This window comes from Chiloscyllium plagiosum, unplaced genomic scaffold (genome assembly GCF_037043375.1).
Source record: "Chiloscyllium plagiosum isolate Xiang-an unplaced genomic scaffold, Cpla_swu_hap1 HiC_scaffold_18, whole genome shotgun sequence".
In the NCBI taxonomy this organism is placed as follows: domain Eukaryota; kingdom Metazoa; phylum Chordata; class Chondrichthyes; order Orectolobiformes; family Hemiscylliidae; genus Chiloscyllium; species Chiloscyllium plagiosum.
In genome coordinates this window covers 30,680,060-30,698,133 of record NW_028270156.1, presented here as the reverse complement: position 1 = coordinate 30,698,133, position 18,074 = coordinate 30,680,060, and the positions used below count along the sequence as shown (strand labels likewise).

Below are 18,074 nucleotides of genomic sequence, written 5' to 3'. Positions count from 1 at the left end.
TAGCTCCATGTATCAAGCAAGAATCTATTAATTACTGATTTAAAGATATTAGTTAAGGTAACATCTATAGCTTTCTGCAGGAGCAAGCTCCACATTGTAATGTACACTGGAGTGTTGTCTCTTGAAGAGCACTGCAATTGGAAGGCAGCTGTGTGATGTTAATGTCTCTGCACTAATAATCCAGTAATCCCAAACTAGAGTTCTGGAGACAGAATCCTACCATGGCAGATTATGAAACGAGCATTATGAAACGTCTGGAATAAAAAGTTAGCCTAATAGTGACCATATCACCACTGTCAATCCTCTCAAAAACCCATCTGATTCACTCATGCCCCTTACAGAATGAAATCTGTCATCCTGACCTGGTCTGGCCTACATTTGACTCAGACCAACAGCAATGTGGTTGGCTCTTAACTGTCCTTTGAACAAGTATGTTATGGCAATAAACAGCCAAAGTTGTCCACATCCCATTAAAGAATATTAAAACACAACTATTCCCTTGCGTTTTAATTAACACCCTCTGGGTTGGTTTGGCAAGACATTCATTTTGATAAGCAACCGCTTAGATCAGTATTGAATGATAATAAATAACTGAGAACAAATTGAAAGAGAGAGAATATATTTTGGCATTCTGTTATTTATTTGTACTGAGCATATCTTACAGAAAGCTGAAAAATAGTCAGTCACAGGTTATTATTTTGCTTACAATTTAAGCTGATGAACTGGAAGATGTACAATTGATGTGCTACTGTGCCATCATTAGTTGGAGGATATAATTACAATGTGACAGAATTACATAGGCATTTTGATTGAAAATGTGAAAGCATGCAGAGATAGACGGCTTTTGAAATATATAGTTGGTTTTGGCATCTGTTGAAAGGTTGAAGGGTGTAAACTGGACCTGGCTCATTTTCAGGTAGAAGAAAATTCTTGCTGAATAAGATTCTGTACAGTTTGTGGGGGTGGTGTGCTTTGTAGCTCAGTATGTGGTACAGTTTCTACCACTTACATCAGAAGTGTTGTTTTAACTCAATTTTCTCTCTAGAGTAGTGGACAAGAAAGCTCCAAAGCATCAAAAAAAAACTGCGTGAGTTGAGATTGAAATTGAGCAGAGGCACTAGCCAGACAACTTTTTACCAGTAAACCATAATTCCAATATACTGAAATACACAACAGGGTAACTTGTAGGTGAGCAATACTGTACTGCAAATTTAAAGTTAATTTAAGATACTAATTAAAATCCAATTTCAACCCTCCTCAAGTATCAGTAGCCAATTTAGCCTAAAGTGTCATGTAGGAATAATTAGCATCTTGAGGAGGAAAAGGTGCAAATCTTTGCTAAAAAGGTGGGGAAGACAATGGCATCTTACAACTCAAGCAATATATCCCCAACATTCAGCCTTTAGCACATTCTCCAATATGGTCAGCAATGCTGTGGCACTGAGAAACTCAGTTCCTGAGCTTAATACTTGATGGTACAAACTAAAATTCATTGAATGCAAGGGTTCTCTGCCACCTGCTTTTTGCTTCAGGCAAAGGTTTCACGAGGTAGGCTACAAAGAAAAAAGACTGATGTGATGATTAGCCAATTAAAATTGGAGTCAGATGAAATGTTATCTGAGACTTCTTACCAATAAAAGGATGCTATCCAATGAAAGTGTGTGTGTGTGTCTGTGTCTGTGTCTGTGTCTGTCTGTCTGTCTGCCTGTCTTTCTTTATATACAGGCATTGGTTGGTGTTTGACAACAGATAGAGAGAGAGAGAGAAAGGAAGAGGAAGAGAGAAATCAAGCTGATCTGTAAATGAAGCAGTGGTGTGGTTGGTGGATGGATGCAACAGATGAAGGGAGAATCCGAAGTGAGGAAACACATTGGAGCACTCAATAAATTTAATCCACGTAATTTTGATTTGAAAAATTATGCTTTAGGAAAATGGCTGCTGGCGAGAGCTGGGCCTGTTGTGGATATTACATCTGTGAAGTAGAGAGACTTGCATTTATGTACTACGTTTCATGACCACCAGATGTGTCATAGTGTTTCAAAACCAATGGAGTGAAGGCACTCAGGTAACTTAGGGAACATTATTGAATCATTGGGCCATTGGGCCCATCGAATCTGCACCGACCTTCTGAAGAGCTTCTTGCCCAGATCCACCCTATCCCTGTAACCTTGCAGTTACCATAGGTAATTCACCTAGTATGCAGATTCCTGACACTATTGGGCAATTTGGCATAGCCAATCTACCTAACCTGCTATTTTTGGACTGTGGAAGAAAAATGGAGCACCCAGAGGAAACCTACGCAGACATGGGGAGAATGTGCAAACTCCACACAGACAGTTGTTTAAGAATGGAATCAATCCAGGTCTCTAGCACTGTGAGGCAGCAGTGCTAACCACTGAGCCACTGTGCTTCCCTTCTTCACTCTGCAAACTCATAAGAGTCAGATAATGACAAGATAAACTGTTTTTGTGATGACAATTGAACATGTCATAGGACAATTCATCTCCTTTTCAGAAGTCAGAAAGGACCTTGATTTAGTGACTCTTCAAAAGACAATATCTCCAACAGTACAGCATGCCTGCAGTACTGCACTGGAGTGTCAGTCTGGATCAAGTCCTGAATTAAGCTGAAATCCAGAAAATTCTGAGTCAGAGGCAAGAGTGCCATCCACTGAGACAGAGCTATATGGCTGGCAGTTTCCAAAATTCCTGTCTGGAATATGGCAAATATAGCAGTTGTTGACTGTCCTTAATTGCCCTCAAGTAGTTTACTTGGCAATTTCACCGGGCAGTCAAGGATCAACCACATTGCTGTGGATCTGGAGGCACATGTAGACCAGAAGGCTGATTTATTTGCTTTTCACCAGCTGTCAGGATGGGATTTGTACCCGTATTCCCAGAGCATTGGTCTAGACCTCTGCATTATTAGTTCAGTTACATGACTACTTTATTGTCCAAAATCCAATATTTAGGTGGGTTGTTTATATATATTTGGAGTTAGAGGTGCATGTACCACTTGTGTGTAAAACACTGGTCAAGTAAAGGTTTTTTACAATGATTCTGAAAATAAAATGTTTTAGACTAAGTCATTAATGCAAACATTATTGATGCATATTTTGATTGTGTAATTCAGGACTGATTTACGAGTGAGAAAGTTACAAACATGTTGCACTGTCTGTTGTACCATTGGGAAGTGGAATTCGATCCAGTGCCATGTTTACACAGTATATGCAATAAAAAATGCTTGCTTAAGCCATAAAGAACTTGCATATTGGAAAGATTATTCTATGTAATATCTTCAGAGTGCAGAGAGGAAAAAGAGAATGTCATCACAAATAGGGGAAAAACTGGAACATAGCAGGGAAGATGCAAATAAAACAAACTTAATGACAAATATATACATTTAATTGTATAACTAACTTTTAAACAGCTGGGGCTGTTTTCCCTGGAGCGGAGGCTGAGGGGTGACCTTATAGAGATTTACAAAATTATGAGGGGCATGGATAGGATAAATAGACAAAGTCTTTTCCCTGAGGTTGGGGAGTCCAGAACTAGAGGGCATAGGTTTAGGGTGAGAGGGGAAAGATATAAAAGAGACCTAAGGGGCAACTTTTTCACACAGAGGATGGTACGTGTATGGAATGAGCTGCCAGAGGATGTGGTGGAGGCTGGTACAATTGCAACATTTAAGAGGCATTTGGATGGGTATATGAATAGGAAGGGTTTGGAGGGATATGGGCCAGGTGCTGGCAGGTGGGACTAGATTAGGTTGGGATATCTTGTCGGCATGGACAGGTTGGACCGAAGGGTCTGTTTCTGTCCTGTCCATCTCTATGACTCTATAACCGCTGATTTATAGAGATTTCAATTTGCCTGAAATCAGATGAACTTTTTAAAAAGGGAATGGAGAGGATCAAGCAATGAAATCAATTGTGTTTTAATTAAGTGCTAAAAGCTTATAAAAAGCTGAAAAACCAGTGCACTGAACACATTAAAAGCGACACCTTTGTAATTTTATCCAGTTGGGATGGAAAAAGGTGATGGTTAATTGTCTAGTATAAAAGGTTACCTCTTATTAGACATAGTTAGAAATCACACAACACCAGGTTATAGTCCAACAGGTTTACTTGGAAGTACTAGTTTCCAAATAAACCTGTTGGACCTTAACCTGGTGCTGTGTGATTATTAAACTTTGTCCACCCCAGTCCAACACTGGCACCTCCACATCATTCTTATTAGCTATGATAGAGACATCATCATTTACAAATGAAAAACAATTTCACAAGATTTTAAAGTAGGGAAAAATGGATTCAAAGCAAAATCAATCAGCATAAAACACGATGAAAAGCAGTTTGTACAGGAAAAGATGAGCCAATCTTTTGGTCTGTTGCTCCTTTATCAGGATGGAGAACCGGAAAGTCAGCAATGTCTCTTAATAGAATGAAAAGATTTTGGGAGGATGTGATGGAGTAGAAAGATGGAAGAGCAAAAGACACAAACAAATATCTGCTCTTATCATTCCCTCTTTCTATCACTTTGGCACAACCTTAAACATTGCCTATTCGTCATCACCGCTTTGCAGTCTTTTAATACAAGTACCTAAACTTGCTGCCTCTCTGCAACAGGTGGCAGCTACCTTGCTCTTGACTCTGGAGTCAAAAATGCACAATAAAAGTGACAAAATAACTTGAATTTAATGAGTTGTGTTGCAAAGATATTCCTCCCTTTGACTCCTCATGGATGATCCTTCTTTCTGGACAGAGTAGTTAATAGTTAGAGGAGGTGATTAGGTCAGCCTCTTGAAAAATGTAGGTGATACACAGAAGATCTGTCAATGTCTATAAACAGCAAGGACACTCTTCTCTTCATTTGAGCAGTTTCCCGATCCCATTTTTCAATACCCACCAGTCTCTCCATACAGATATGGTCAGTGCTTCTGTGTATTATTCACATTTTCAGTTTCATTTTACCTGTTTTATTTTGTTTCATCAGAATAAATTAGCAATGTGCTAATTGGCAAACACTGGCCCTGTTACCAAATTACCCTTGAAGGTGAGTTACTCTCTTGAACCACTGGAGTCCCTGTGATGGAAATATCTCCACAGAGCTGTTAGGAAGGAATAATGAATGAACAATGATATATTTCCAAGTCCCAATGAAATCTGACTGAGAGAGGAACTTGCTAGTAGGAGTTGCTCCTAAATATCTGCAGCTCTTGTCTTTCTAGGTGGTGGAAAATGTAGGTTAGGAAGGTGTTGCTAAACGAACCTTGGCAGGTTACTGTATCTTGTAATGGGTCCACACTGCTGCCATTGTGCTCTGGTTGTGGAGCGATTGAATGTTCATGGTATTTATTGGAATGACAAATGAATGTATTGTGTCCTGGATGCTGTTAATTTTCCGGAGTGCTACTGGAGCTGCTCCCTTTGGAGAGTGGAGAGAATTCTGTCACCTTCATGACTTGTGCTGTATCAGCGGAGGAGAAGCTTTCAGTAAATTAAAAGCCAGTCATTCTGTTTGGGGATTGAGTGGATTATATGGTCAAGTTGCAGGTATGATAACCATTAGTCAGCAGTTTAGGCCACTTTATAATAAAGCGTGTAAATATAAAAAGATGCAATTATTAGAAAGAGGGTCGACTTTCCAATTTCTTTTTTGTGATGAGTTTGTAAATTGTCTGATAGCCTTCATCCCAGGCATACAGTTGATGTTCCCGGGGGTTGTAATGAATCATGGAGTGTTTGCCATAGCGCTTGGGGAAGTACAGGCTTGGCACATCAGCGGTGGTGACCACATCAGTGACATCGTAGAGGCACTGGACATGGGAGCGACCACCGTGATGGGTGTTGTAGACAACATAAAGGGTGCCACAGATCATGAAGGCCGCCTCAGCTCCCTTGCTGGAGCAGGAGGTGTCCCAGGAGTGTTCCACTGCCAAGTTGTTGTGGTCAATCTTGGTGACAATGATGGTGCCACCTCTATCGTCTGGTTCGGCATGGATGGACCAGAGGCCCTGTTCATCCACAGCCAAGTCGATGAAGGTGTAAGGTGAGAGTTGGTAGGCAGGTACTCGGCCTGCTCCCTGCAGAAGCATACGGTCTTTGACTGTCCCATTACGGATGTCAAACTTGACAATTTGGTTGAGGGTGCCGTTGCGGTGGAAGTATAGGTAGCCGTTGTATACCACATGACCCGTCCCCTGCCAGGCAAAAGGGAGGGTGACTCTCTTAGCTAGTTTTCTCCCTGCGCTCTCCGCGAAAGCCTTGATGCCAGCAAACTCAGTGAAAACATCACCATTGATTCCACTCAAGATATAAATCTTCTGAAAATCTCGGGAAGGGTCCTTTATCCAAGAACCTTGGTTCTCACCTATTTTCTTAACAATTTTTAATGACTTGATTCCAATGAGCAAGAGGTCGCAATCTGCAAGAGAGGGGTGGGGGCAGAAAAGGTAAAAGACAATAGAGATAGCTCTTTAGTAAAACCAAGATTAAAAGTCAGAAGAATATAATTCATTTTGCAGAGATTACTGATGCAAACTCTCTTTTTCATAATTAGACAACATAGGAATAGAGGTTCGAAGGAGGCCTTTAGCCCTTGAGCCCATTCTATGATTTGATGAGATCACAGCTGATCTGCAACCTATCTGCATATTCTTGCTTTTTCCATATATTCCCAAGTGTGTTTAGTTAACAAAAGCCAATCAATCCAGAACTTAAGATAGTAGTTAATGAATAGGATGAAAATTGTCTTACAGTAGATGAATCACCTGGTTTGGAAAGCGTGATAAGGGAAGTAAGGGTGGCAGGAGGAAATGTCTCAACATTATCTCCCAATCTTCCATAGATATGGCAAAAATGTGACACTATTGATCAGGAAAGAGTGTAAAGGATATTAGTGACTTTTTATCAGTAGTTTCAACATCCATGCATACAGCACAGTGGAGGCCCTTTGGCCCATCAAGTCTGTGCAGACCTACTTACATGAATCCCACTCCTCAGCACTTGTTATTACATTTCAAGTGCTCATCTACATACATTTTAAAGTTTGGTAGGTTTCCTCCCAGGCAGTGCATTCCAGATTCTCATCACCCTCTGGATGAAAACATTTCCCCATCTAAACCTCCTGCCCTTCATCTTAAAATTCTGTCATCTCATTATTGGTCCTGCAACTAAAGGGAAAAGTTGATTTCTATCTTCCTCATTCATGCCCCTTACAATCTTATACATCTCAGTTAGAACCCCCTCAGCCTTCTATGCCCCAAAAGAAACAATTTGTGCTGATCCAGACTCTCTGCATAGCTGAAGTGCTCCATCCCAGGCAATACCCTGGTGAATCTCCTCTGCACCTTCTTCAGTCACATCCTTCCTGTAGTGTGGTGACCAGAACTGTGCACGCTACTTCACCTGCAGCCTAAGCAAAATTTCGAACAGCTCCCGCTCAACCTCACTGTTCTTATGTGTCATAGATGTCCACAGCAGAGAAAATACCATTTGGCCATCAAGTCTATGATAGTTAAAAACAACCACCTAAACATTCTAAGCCCATTTTCCAAACTTGGCCTGTAACTTTATATACCTTGACATCACATGTGCACATCTAAATACTTCTTAAATGTTCTAAGGGTCACTGCCTCTACCGTCTTTACAGGTAGTGAGTTCCAGAATCCCACCATCCTCTGAGTGAAGAGGTTTTTCCTCACATCCCCTCTAAACCTCCTGCCCCTTACCTTAAACCTAAACCCCTGGTCATCGATTCTTTTACTAAGACAAACATTTCCTTCTCATCTACCCTGTCTTTGCCCTTCATAATTATATACAACTCAATAATGTCGCTCCTCAGTCTCTTCTGCTCAAAGGAACACAATCCAGTCTATCCAATCTTTCTTCATAACTAAAACTCTCGAGCCCAGGCAACATCCTGGTGAATCTCCTCTACATTCTCTCCAGTGCAATCAGATCCCACTTATAATGTGGATCCCAGAACTCCAGCTGTAGCCTTAATAATGTTTTCTACAGTTCCAATATAACCTCCCTCTCTTAAACTCTCTGTGCCTCAGCATGGTGTGTAAATTTTCAGAAACAATAATCAGGGAAGAAATGAACAGGTACTTGGAGAGGTTTAACTTGAGTATAGAATTATGGAGACACAGAGCCATATAGCACAGAAACAGACCCTTCAGTCCAACCTGTCCATGCCGACCAAGTTTCCCAAACTAAACAAATCCAACCTGCCTGTTCTGGGTCCATATCTCCCTGGAGAACTGTTGTTCCAACTTGCTAGCAGAGTCTCACCCACATGTCTACTGAGCTCACTTTTACATCACAGCACATCTCAGAGGCTCATCTAAATACCTATTAAGCCTCATCTCCACAGGATTGCAAGCTGAAAGTTATGGGAGCTGGATATTTTTCAGCCTAGTTGATGGTAGATAGTGGCATTGCCAAAGGGTCAGTGCCAAGACCGCTGCTTTATAAAGTATTTTTATAAATGGCATAAAATTGGAACACAGTAATATTTAAAACATTGCAGATGACAGCAAACTTGGATGTATGAATACAGAATCTCTTGTTTAAAGCTGCGTAAGGTCTGGAGATACTATATGGGGAGAAACGTCATGGATGCTTTTGTAATGAACAGTATGTGTCAATTAAAATTAAATCTGATGGAGGAGGTGGCACGGTGGCACAGTGGTTAGCACTGCTGCCTCACAGCGCCAGAGACCCGGGTTCAATTCCCGCCTCAGGCGACTGACTGTGTGGAGTTTGCACGTTCTCCCCGTGTCTGCGTGGGTTTCCTCCGGGTGCTCCGGTTTCCTCCCACAGTCCAAAAGATGTGCAGGGTCAGGTGAATTGGCCATGCTCAAATTGCCCGTAGTGTTAGGTAAGGGGTAAATGTGGGGGTATGGGTGGGTTTCGCTTCGGCGGGTCGGTGTGGACTTGTTGGGCCGAAGGGCCTGTTTCCGCACTGTGGTCTAATCTAATCTAATCTAATCTAATCTAAATCAGTGGCATCCTGGTAACAATGATTTCTATATACGTGTTATTTCAGGGGTATTTGGAACTCACGTTAAGTAGAATCAGAAGAATTCATCAATCTCCGCAATAATTATTGACCCTCTTTAAGGTTAAAGCCACAATACACAAGAAAAGCATTCATATCAGAGATACCACTCAATTTAAATTGACACACGACAACAGGCATCAGCAAAAGTTTATTAAATAACTGACACATACATCTACCAAAAATAAAGCCATCACACTCCTTCCGGAGAGTTGTGAGGTCACATATGCACAAAGCTGGAACATCTTAATTGCAGTTATTACCCTTTTTATAGCATCTCGGATCTCAATCTCAGATTTAATTTTAATTGACACACAGTGGTCATTACACAAGCATCCACTATATTTCTCCCCATATAGAATCTCCTGACCTTATGTAGATTTAGACAATAGATTCCATTTTCATTTGCAAGGAATTCATCGCCTCAGTGATTTCAAGGTTTCTTAGCTCCCACTTTGGTGATGATTTGTTACCATGTTAAAAATTGTTCTCCCTCTCCCCACCCCATTTAAATTCTCCCTCACCACTTACAGGTTTCTTCTCCCCAACCCTTTACACCCTCCCTTTTCCCTACTCTTGCAGTTTCTTGTTAACCCTCATCACGTTTGCTGCCTTCATCTTCACCCCACTTGTCTTACAGCCTCTTTTTCCCCGCAACTCCTTTTGTAGTCTCCTTCTCCCCACTGCCACATCCCTCCTACAGCCTCCTCCTCCATAACTGCTCTTGCAACCTCCTTCTCCCCCGTAACTCGCTTTGTAACATGTTGCTCCCCCCACCACTCTTGAAGCCATCTTCTCCGCTCACACTCCAATACCCCATTTATTTTTTATTGTTCTGTATTTTTGATTGTGGAAATAGCAAAACGACACTTTTGAAAACCAAGGAATTTAAAAACCTTATACAATTGCAGTAAGAAGTCCTACTCTTGCACACCAACCCCCTTGAAACAAGGGCCAACATTCCATTATCCTTCCTGATTACCTGCTGCACCTCTGTGTGTTAGCTTTCTGCGTTTCATGCACAAACTGAGGTGCAGGTAGATAGGATAAAGAAGAAGGCATTTGGTATGCTTTCCTTTATTGGTCAGACCATTGAGTTGGGAGGTCATCATGCGGCTGTACAGGACATTGATTAGGCCACTTTTGGAATATTGCGTGTAATCCTGGTGTCCCTCCTATCAGAAGGATGTTGTGAAACTTGAAAGGGTTCAGAAATGATTTACAAGGATGTTGCTTGGACTGGAGAGTTTGAGCTATAGGGAGAGGCTGAATAGACTGACGTTGTTTTCCCTGGAGCATCGGAGGCTGAGGGGTGACCTTATAAAGGTTTATAAACTCATGAGGGGCATGATAGGGTAAATAGACGAGGTCTTTTCTCTGGGTTGAGGGAGTTCAGAACTAGAGGGCATAGGTTTAGGGTGAGAGGGAAAGATTTAAAAGGGACCTAAAGGGCAACGTTTTCATGCAGAGGATGAGCTGCCAGAGGAAGTGGTGGAGGCTGATATAATTACAACATTTAATAGGCATCTGGATGGATATATGAATAGGAAGGATTTAGAGGGATATGGGCCAAGTGCTGGCAAATGGGACTTGATTAGGTTAGGATATCTGGTCGGTGTGGACAAGTTAGACCAAAGAGTCTGTTTCCGTGTCGTAGATCTCTATGTGTCTATGACCATGACTCGAAGTACCAAGTCCCTTTGGTTGTGCTTTCTGCAGTTTCTCATCATTTAAAAAATGCTAACATCATTTTTTGTTTATCTATGTCTATGTCTGTCTGATGTAGTTTTACAAAAGGGTTAAAGTTTTGATAGTAGAGTTATTTGTTGACTGTTTACCTGTACCTAGAATCTATTTACTTGTAATAAATAGAAATTCTCTCAAGTACAAAAACTCGTTTTCTGTCAACCTGGATTTACAAAGGCAAGTAAATTGGCGACTTTGTATGCTTTGTTAAAATCTTTAACTTTTGGGACATCTCTGGGAATAGTTGGGTTTTCATCTCCAGCATACTACCCCAATGTGATGTGACACCAGATTAATCAATTTTGGTGTTCATTAGATTATAAATATTGATCCTGGAGAGCACTGCAGTTGTTCTTCGCACTACCACTATGGGAATTTATTTACTGCGCTGGGAATGCGTGGCTGATTATTGGTTAAAGTCACTGGAGTGCAGCATGAATGCTCAAGTTATTAATTTAAAGGCAGAAGTGCTACCTACTACAATAAGGTATCATCACAGTTTTGACCGGAATTTATTTTAAAAATAGCAATGTTGCCAATTATTAACAGGTACATTGTCCAGAAACTTGTGACAAGGAAGGGATATCCCATAAGTTGTGAAGCTGTGTGTTTTGGGACAGTTTCTTAGTGAAGAATGTGGGAGAGACAACTAGAAAGCAGACTCTTCCAAATCTGATAATGTGCAATGAGACAGGATTAATTCATGACTGCATTGTGAAGGCATTCCTGGTAACGATAATTGTAAGACATTTTAAATTTGCATTCAGTTTGAGGGAGAGAAGAGTGTGTCTAGGGCAAGTGTGTTAAAATTAAATAAGGCAATAATGAAGGAATAAAGCACGTACTGGCTAAAATAGCTGAGAAATTTGGTTATGAGATAGTTCGGTAGAGATTCATTGGCAGACATTTAAAGAGAATGTTATATATCTTTCAGTAAAGATACATTAAAAAGAAAGACTCCAGAGGAAGGATTCACCACTCATGGCAAAAGAAGTTAAAGGTCCTATCAAATAAAAAACAAAAGGATGCAATTCCATACAAATTAGTGGCAGGTCAGAAGATTGGACAGAATATTTTGAAAAAGATGATGGAAATGGTAATGAGGGAGCAAATAAATACTGGAGAAAACAAACTATAAATACAAAAACAGACAGTGAGAGGCATTTAAAAAGGAAAAGAGAAAATTAAACGAGCATTAGTTCCTTGACAGAATGGGTCTGAAAAGTAAAGAAATGGCAGATGAAGTGGACAGATATTTTGCATTTGCCATCACTATATAAGATATGGTTAACATCCCAGAAACAATTTTGTATTAAGAGGTGAAAGGAAGGGCAGAACCTACAACAATTACAATCACCATAAAAAGGATACTGAGAAAATTGTTTTAACTAAAGGCTGACAAGTCCTCAGATCCTCATCTGAGCATCTTGAAAGAAAGGGCTGGCAAGGTAGAAGATGCACTTATTTTAATTTGCCAAAATTAGATTAGTAGATTAGGCCACTTGTAGGAAAGGTTGGGTCTGTATTCATTAGAATTTACAAAAATGAAAGCATCCTGTTGAAATCTAAGATCCTGAGGGTACGGTTCAATATGGATGCTGTAAAGATCACAATTTAGTCTCTCCCTTGTGGGAGAGACTAAAACTCAGAGGCACATTTTAAATAAGGAATAATGCATTTAAGACTGAGATGAGAATGATAGAGTAGGACAGGAATGGCTGTTGCAGGTTCTGGGATTTAGATGTTTCAGTAAGAATGGAGAAGATGGTAAAAGAGGCAGAGGTGTGGTATTGTTAGTCAAGGACAGTATTACAGTGGCAGAAAGGATCTTTGAAGACTCATCTACTGAGGTAGTATGGGCTGAGGTTAGAAACAGGAAAAGACAGGTCACCCTGTTGGGAGTATTCTAGATACCTCCAAATAGTTCCAGTAATATAAAGGAAAGGATAGTAAAAATAGTTCTGGAGAATAGCGAGAGAAACAAGGTAGTTTTTAATGGGAAACTTTAACTTTCCAAATATTGACTAGAAATAACTATAGTTCGAGTACTTTAGATGGGTCAGTTTTTGTCCAATGTGTGCAGGATGGTTTCCTGACAGAGTATGCAGATAAGCCAGCAAAGGGCGAGGCCACATTGGATTGGGTACTGAACCCAGCCAGGTGTTAGATTTGGAGGTAGGTGAGCACTTTAGTGATAGTGACCACAACTTGGTTATGTTTACTTTAGCGATGGAACGGGATATGTATATACCGCAAGGCAAGAGTTATTGCTGGGGCAAAGGCAATTATGTTGCAATTGGCAAAATTTAGGAATCATAGTATGGTGAAGGAAGCTGCAGGGGATGGGCACAATTGAAATGTGGAGCTTATTGGAGGAACAGCCACTGCATATCCTTGATAAGTATGTACCGGTCAGGCATGGAGGAAGTTGAGCAAGGGAGCCATGGTTTACTAAAGAAGTTGAATCTCTTGTCAAGAGGAAGAAGAAGGCTTATGTTAGGATGAGACATGAACGCTCAGTTAGGGTGCTTGAGAGTTACAAGTTAGCCAGAAAAGACCAAAAGAAAAAGCTAAAAAGAATGAGGAGGGGACATGAGAAGTCATTGGCAGATAGGATCAAGGAAAACCCTGAAGCTTTCTACAGGTATATCAGGAATAAAAGAAAAACGTTGAGCCAATCAAGAATAGTAGTGGGAAGTTGTGCGTGGAATCCAAGGAGATAGGGGAAGCGCTAAATGAATATTTTCTGTCAGTATTCCCACTGGAAAAAGACATTTTTGTCCAGGAAAATATAGAGATACAGGTTACTAGACTAGACAGCATTGAAGTTCACAAGGAGGAGGTGTTAGCAATTCTGGAAAGTGTGAAAATAGATAAATCCCCTGGACCAGATGGGATTTATCATATGACTCTCATGGAAACCAGGGAAGTGCAGAGCTTTTGGCTTTGATCTTTATGTTGCCATTGTCTACAGGAATAGTATCAGAAGACTGGAGGATAGCAAATGTTGTTCCCTTGTTCAAGAAGGGGAGTAGAGACAACCCTGGTAATTATAGACCAGTGAGGCTTACTTCGGTTGTGGGTAAAGTGTTGGAAAAGCTAGTAAGAGAGTGAATTTATAACCATCTGGAGAGAAATAGATTTATTATGGATATGGGCAGCAGGGTGGCTCAGTGGTTAGCACTGCTGCCTCACAGTGCCAGGGACCTGGGTTCGATTCCCACCTTGGCCGACTGTCTGTGTGGAGTTTGCACATTCTTTCAGTGTCTGCATGGGTTTCCTCTGGGTGCTCAGATTTCCTCCCATAGTACAAAGATGTGCAAGTCAGGTGAATGGGCCATGCTAAATTGCCCATAGTGTTTGGTGCATTAGTCAGAGGGAAATAGGTCTGGGTGGGTTACTCTATGAAATGTCGGTGTGGACTTGCTGGGGTGAAGAGCCTGTTTCCATACTGCAGAGAATCTAATCTAATCAACATGGTTTTCTGAAGGGTATGTCATGCCTCACAATTCTTATTGAGCTCTTTGAGATGGTGACCAAACAGGTGGATGAGGGTAAAGTGGTTGATGTGGGTGTATGTGGATTTCAGAAAGGCGTTTGATAAGGTTTCCCACGGTAGGCAATTGCACAAAGTATGGAGACATGGGATTGAGGGTGATTTAGCAGTGTGGATCAGAAATTGGCTAGCTGAAAGAAGACAGAGGGTGGTGGTTGATGGGAAATGTTCATCCTGGAGGTCATTTACTGGTGGTGTACCATAATGATCTGTTTTGGGCCCACTGTTGTTTGTCATTTTTATAATGACCTAAATGAAGGTGTAGAAGGATGGGTTAGTAAATTTGTGGATGACATGAAGGTTGTGGAGTTGTGGATAGTGCTGAAGAATGTTTTAGGTTACAGAGGGACATAGATAAGCTGCAGAGCTGGGCTGAGAGGTAGAAAATGGAGTTTAATGTGGAAAAGTATGAGTTGATTCACTTTGGAAGGAGTAACAGGAATAAAGAGTACTGGGCTAATGGTAAGATTCGAGGTCGTGTAGATGAGCAGAGAGATCTCGGTGTCTATGTACATAGATCCCTGAAAGTTGCCATCCAGGTTGATGGGGCTGTTAAGAAGGCATACAGTATGTTAGCTTTTCTTGGTAGAGGGATTGGGTTTCGGAACCATGAGGTCATGCTACAGCTGTACAAAACTCTGGTGCGGCCACACTTAGAGTATTGCGTACAGTTCTGGTCACTGCATTATAGGAAGGATGTGGAAGCTTTGGAAAGAGTGCAGAGGAGATTTACTAGGATGTTGTCTGGTATGGAGGGAAGGACTTATGAGGAAAGGCTGAGGCACTTGAGGCTGTTTTCGTTAGAGCGAAGAAGGTTGAGAGGTGACTTAATTGAGTCATATAAGATAATCAGATGGTTAGATAGGGTTGATAGTGAAAGCCTTTTTCCTTGGTTGGTGACGGCTAGCACGAGAGGACATAGCTTTAAATTGAGGGGTGATAGATATAGGATAGATGTCAGAGATAGTTTCTTTACTCAGAGTAGTAGGAGCATGGAACGCCCTGCCTGCAATAGTAGTAAACTCACCAACTTTAAGGGTATTTAAGTGGTCGTTGGATAAACATGCGGATGAAAATGGAATAGTGTAGGATAGATGGGCTTCAGATTGGTTCCACAGGGTAGCGCAACATCGAAGGCCGAAGGGCCTGTATTGTGCTGTAATGTTCTATGTTTTTATTTTTCAAAGGTTCATGAGTCTTTGGATTTTCTTTTCTAGAGAATGGTGGATGCAGGGTAATTGAATATTATTCAGGCTAATAGGGGAGTCAAAGAGTATTTGATTGGTTGGCAAGTGGACTTGAGCCTGCTCAGATCCATTATGATCTTAATAAAGGCGGCATTAGGTTTGACGAGCCAAGTGGCCTAATCTGCTCCTAATTCATATGTTTGTATGACTTGCATCACCCTGCTGTTTGCTTCATAGAGTTGGCATCTTCAACTTTCCTTTGAGTTTCATAGAATTGCTGGATTTGCATGTGAGTGTCCCATTAGGCTGTCCATGAGAGATCAGTCAAGTAACAATCTAAGTATCCAAAATAAGTATTCTTATTTAAGCAACAAATGATTTATTGCTAACGATTACCAATAGTGAACGGTTAAAAATGTAAAGTCTCATACAGTTGTTGTTTGGAGAGTTTTAAAATGTCCATTTTAATCTGAAGAAGAAAATAAACCCCATTTTTCCATTTTGTCTAATGTTCTCTCCCTCTTCATCCTTTGTCTTTTGCTCACTTTATCTCTTTTTCTTCAGAATGATTTGACTTTAATTCACTTGATTTCCTTCTCTGTCATTGCAATGCTTTTTTCACTTTTCACTAAAGCCTAACAAATAATATCAATGTTTTAAAACCAGTATTCACAAAGATTTTTTTTATCCTAGTAATTGGTGACAGCATTTTAAAAAGCAAATCTATTTTGGCTTACACAATGTTGGATGAGTTTATGCCTCATTTCAGCAGTTCAGGAACTGCCATGGACTCCAGCTGTTAGTAATAGCTGGATCCATACTCTGAATGTTTGACTCGGACTTGAAATTGGAAACAGACTGCAACTTGGACTACAGTTGGGTAGCTAACCTTGAACTGTATGAGTTGAAGCTGTTCCCAGCTCTGTACATTTAGAGGTGATTTTCTCCATAGAAGCAGGAAGAAGCCATTCAGCCTCTCAACCCTGTTCTACTTTTTAATTAGATCATGGCTGATCTTTACCTTAACACTACCTAGCCACCCTGCTTCTGTGAGACTTAAATACATTTAGCCAACAAAGGAAGCCATCGATCGCCATTTTGAAATTTTCATTTGACCCCCAGCTTTAACTGCTTTTTTTGGAAGAGCAAATTTGAGATTTTACTTCTGTGAAAAAGTGCTTCCTGACAACCTCCCTGAAAGGCCTGGCTCTAATTTTAATGCCACAATTTCTTTATTCTGGGTTTTGCCCACCAGAGGAAATATGACCTCCTAATCAGTCCTACCATGTCACTTTGTTCAGGTAGGTTACCCTTTACTCTTCTGAATTCAACGGAATATACGCTTAGTTCACACAAACTCAGAATTTAATTCTTTAGCCACCAATTTGGTGAATCAATATTATGCCATTTTAAACAACTATTTAATTTTTTGAGGCGTGGGTGCACCGAGTTGAATCAGATATGTAAGATGAGATCTAAACAAAGTTGCTATAGTCTTACCAGACCATAGGCTACTCTCTCATTAGGAGAGACACAACTGGTGGTGGTTTCCCTGAGGATCACCATGCCTCAGACGAGGGGTGAGGTTGAGAGGGAGAGTCCTTTGTGGTAATATCAGCTGGTGTGGGAATTCAACCCTCATTTTGGCATCATTTTGCATTACAAACCAATTGTCCAGCCAACTGAATTAACTGATTCCCCTTTAGTGAGGTGAAAGTGAGTACTTCAGATGCTGGAGATCAGAGTCAAGATTAGAGTGGTGCTGGAAAAGCACAGCAGGTCAGGCAGCATCCGAGGAGCAGGAAAATCGATGTTTCGGGCAAATGAAGGGCTTTTGCCCGAAACAGCGATATTCCTGCTCCTCGGATTCTGCCTGACCTGCTGTGCTTTTTGAGCACCACTCTAATTTCATCCCCCACTAGTGAGGTCAAAGCAATACTTTGTAACATTTATATTCCAGTCATCTTATGATAATGAAGTACACATAAATTTTTAAAGTTTGTTTTTGAGGCATGAGGTACATGTCAATTGATGATGACTTACACATGAGATTATTTTTTAGGCGAGTTGCGATCGAGGTTGTCAACAGTTTCCTGAATGAAAATCAGGCAAAGCATGCAACTAACTGCTGATCCAGGACTCTCCTTTCTGTTCCACGGTCTGAATTTTCATTCCCAAGTCAGGTGCACAGATTGGGAAATTGCCAATTCCACAAACCTGATTTGGGAACAAGTTTCCGTAATAGTCTAATTTCCATTCTGGGTTAGGAGGGGCTGGGTGGAATGGGGCATATTATAGTCAATGGGTTTTCTGCGCTGGGAACATTCTGGAAGCAGCCAGGTGCAAAGGAGAGGAAGAAAGTTCCGCCTTGATGCTCCAGCACTTTGTTCCAGCTGTAGTAATAAGAAAGTAAGTAACGCCCTTCTAACTCTCACCACAGCATCCTCCACATATATCCCATTCCCTATCTGTGCCAACTTTTGGCATCTCAAGACATCATCTGGCTATCTAGGTACCACATAA

The 18,074-nt window shown here is 40.9% G+C and overlaps 1 protein-coding gene across 1 annotated transcript in view; it reads right to left on the bottom strand.

Annotated features, from left to right (window-relative positions):
• Positions 1–621: 621 nt before the first annotated feature.
• The window catches only part of olfml1 (olfactomedin-like 1), a 41,811-nt gene continuing 24,358 nt past the window's right edge, over positions 622–18,074 (bottom strand). Inside the window, exon 4 of the mRNA XM_087996376.1 lies at positions 622–6,422. Within this exon, the coding sequence (XP_087852502.1) occupies positions 5,623–6,422 (800 nt within the window). The 3' untranslated portion in view covers positions 622–5,622. The remainder of the gene's footprint in view (positions 6,423–18,074) is intronic.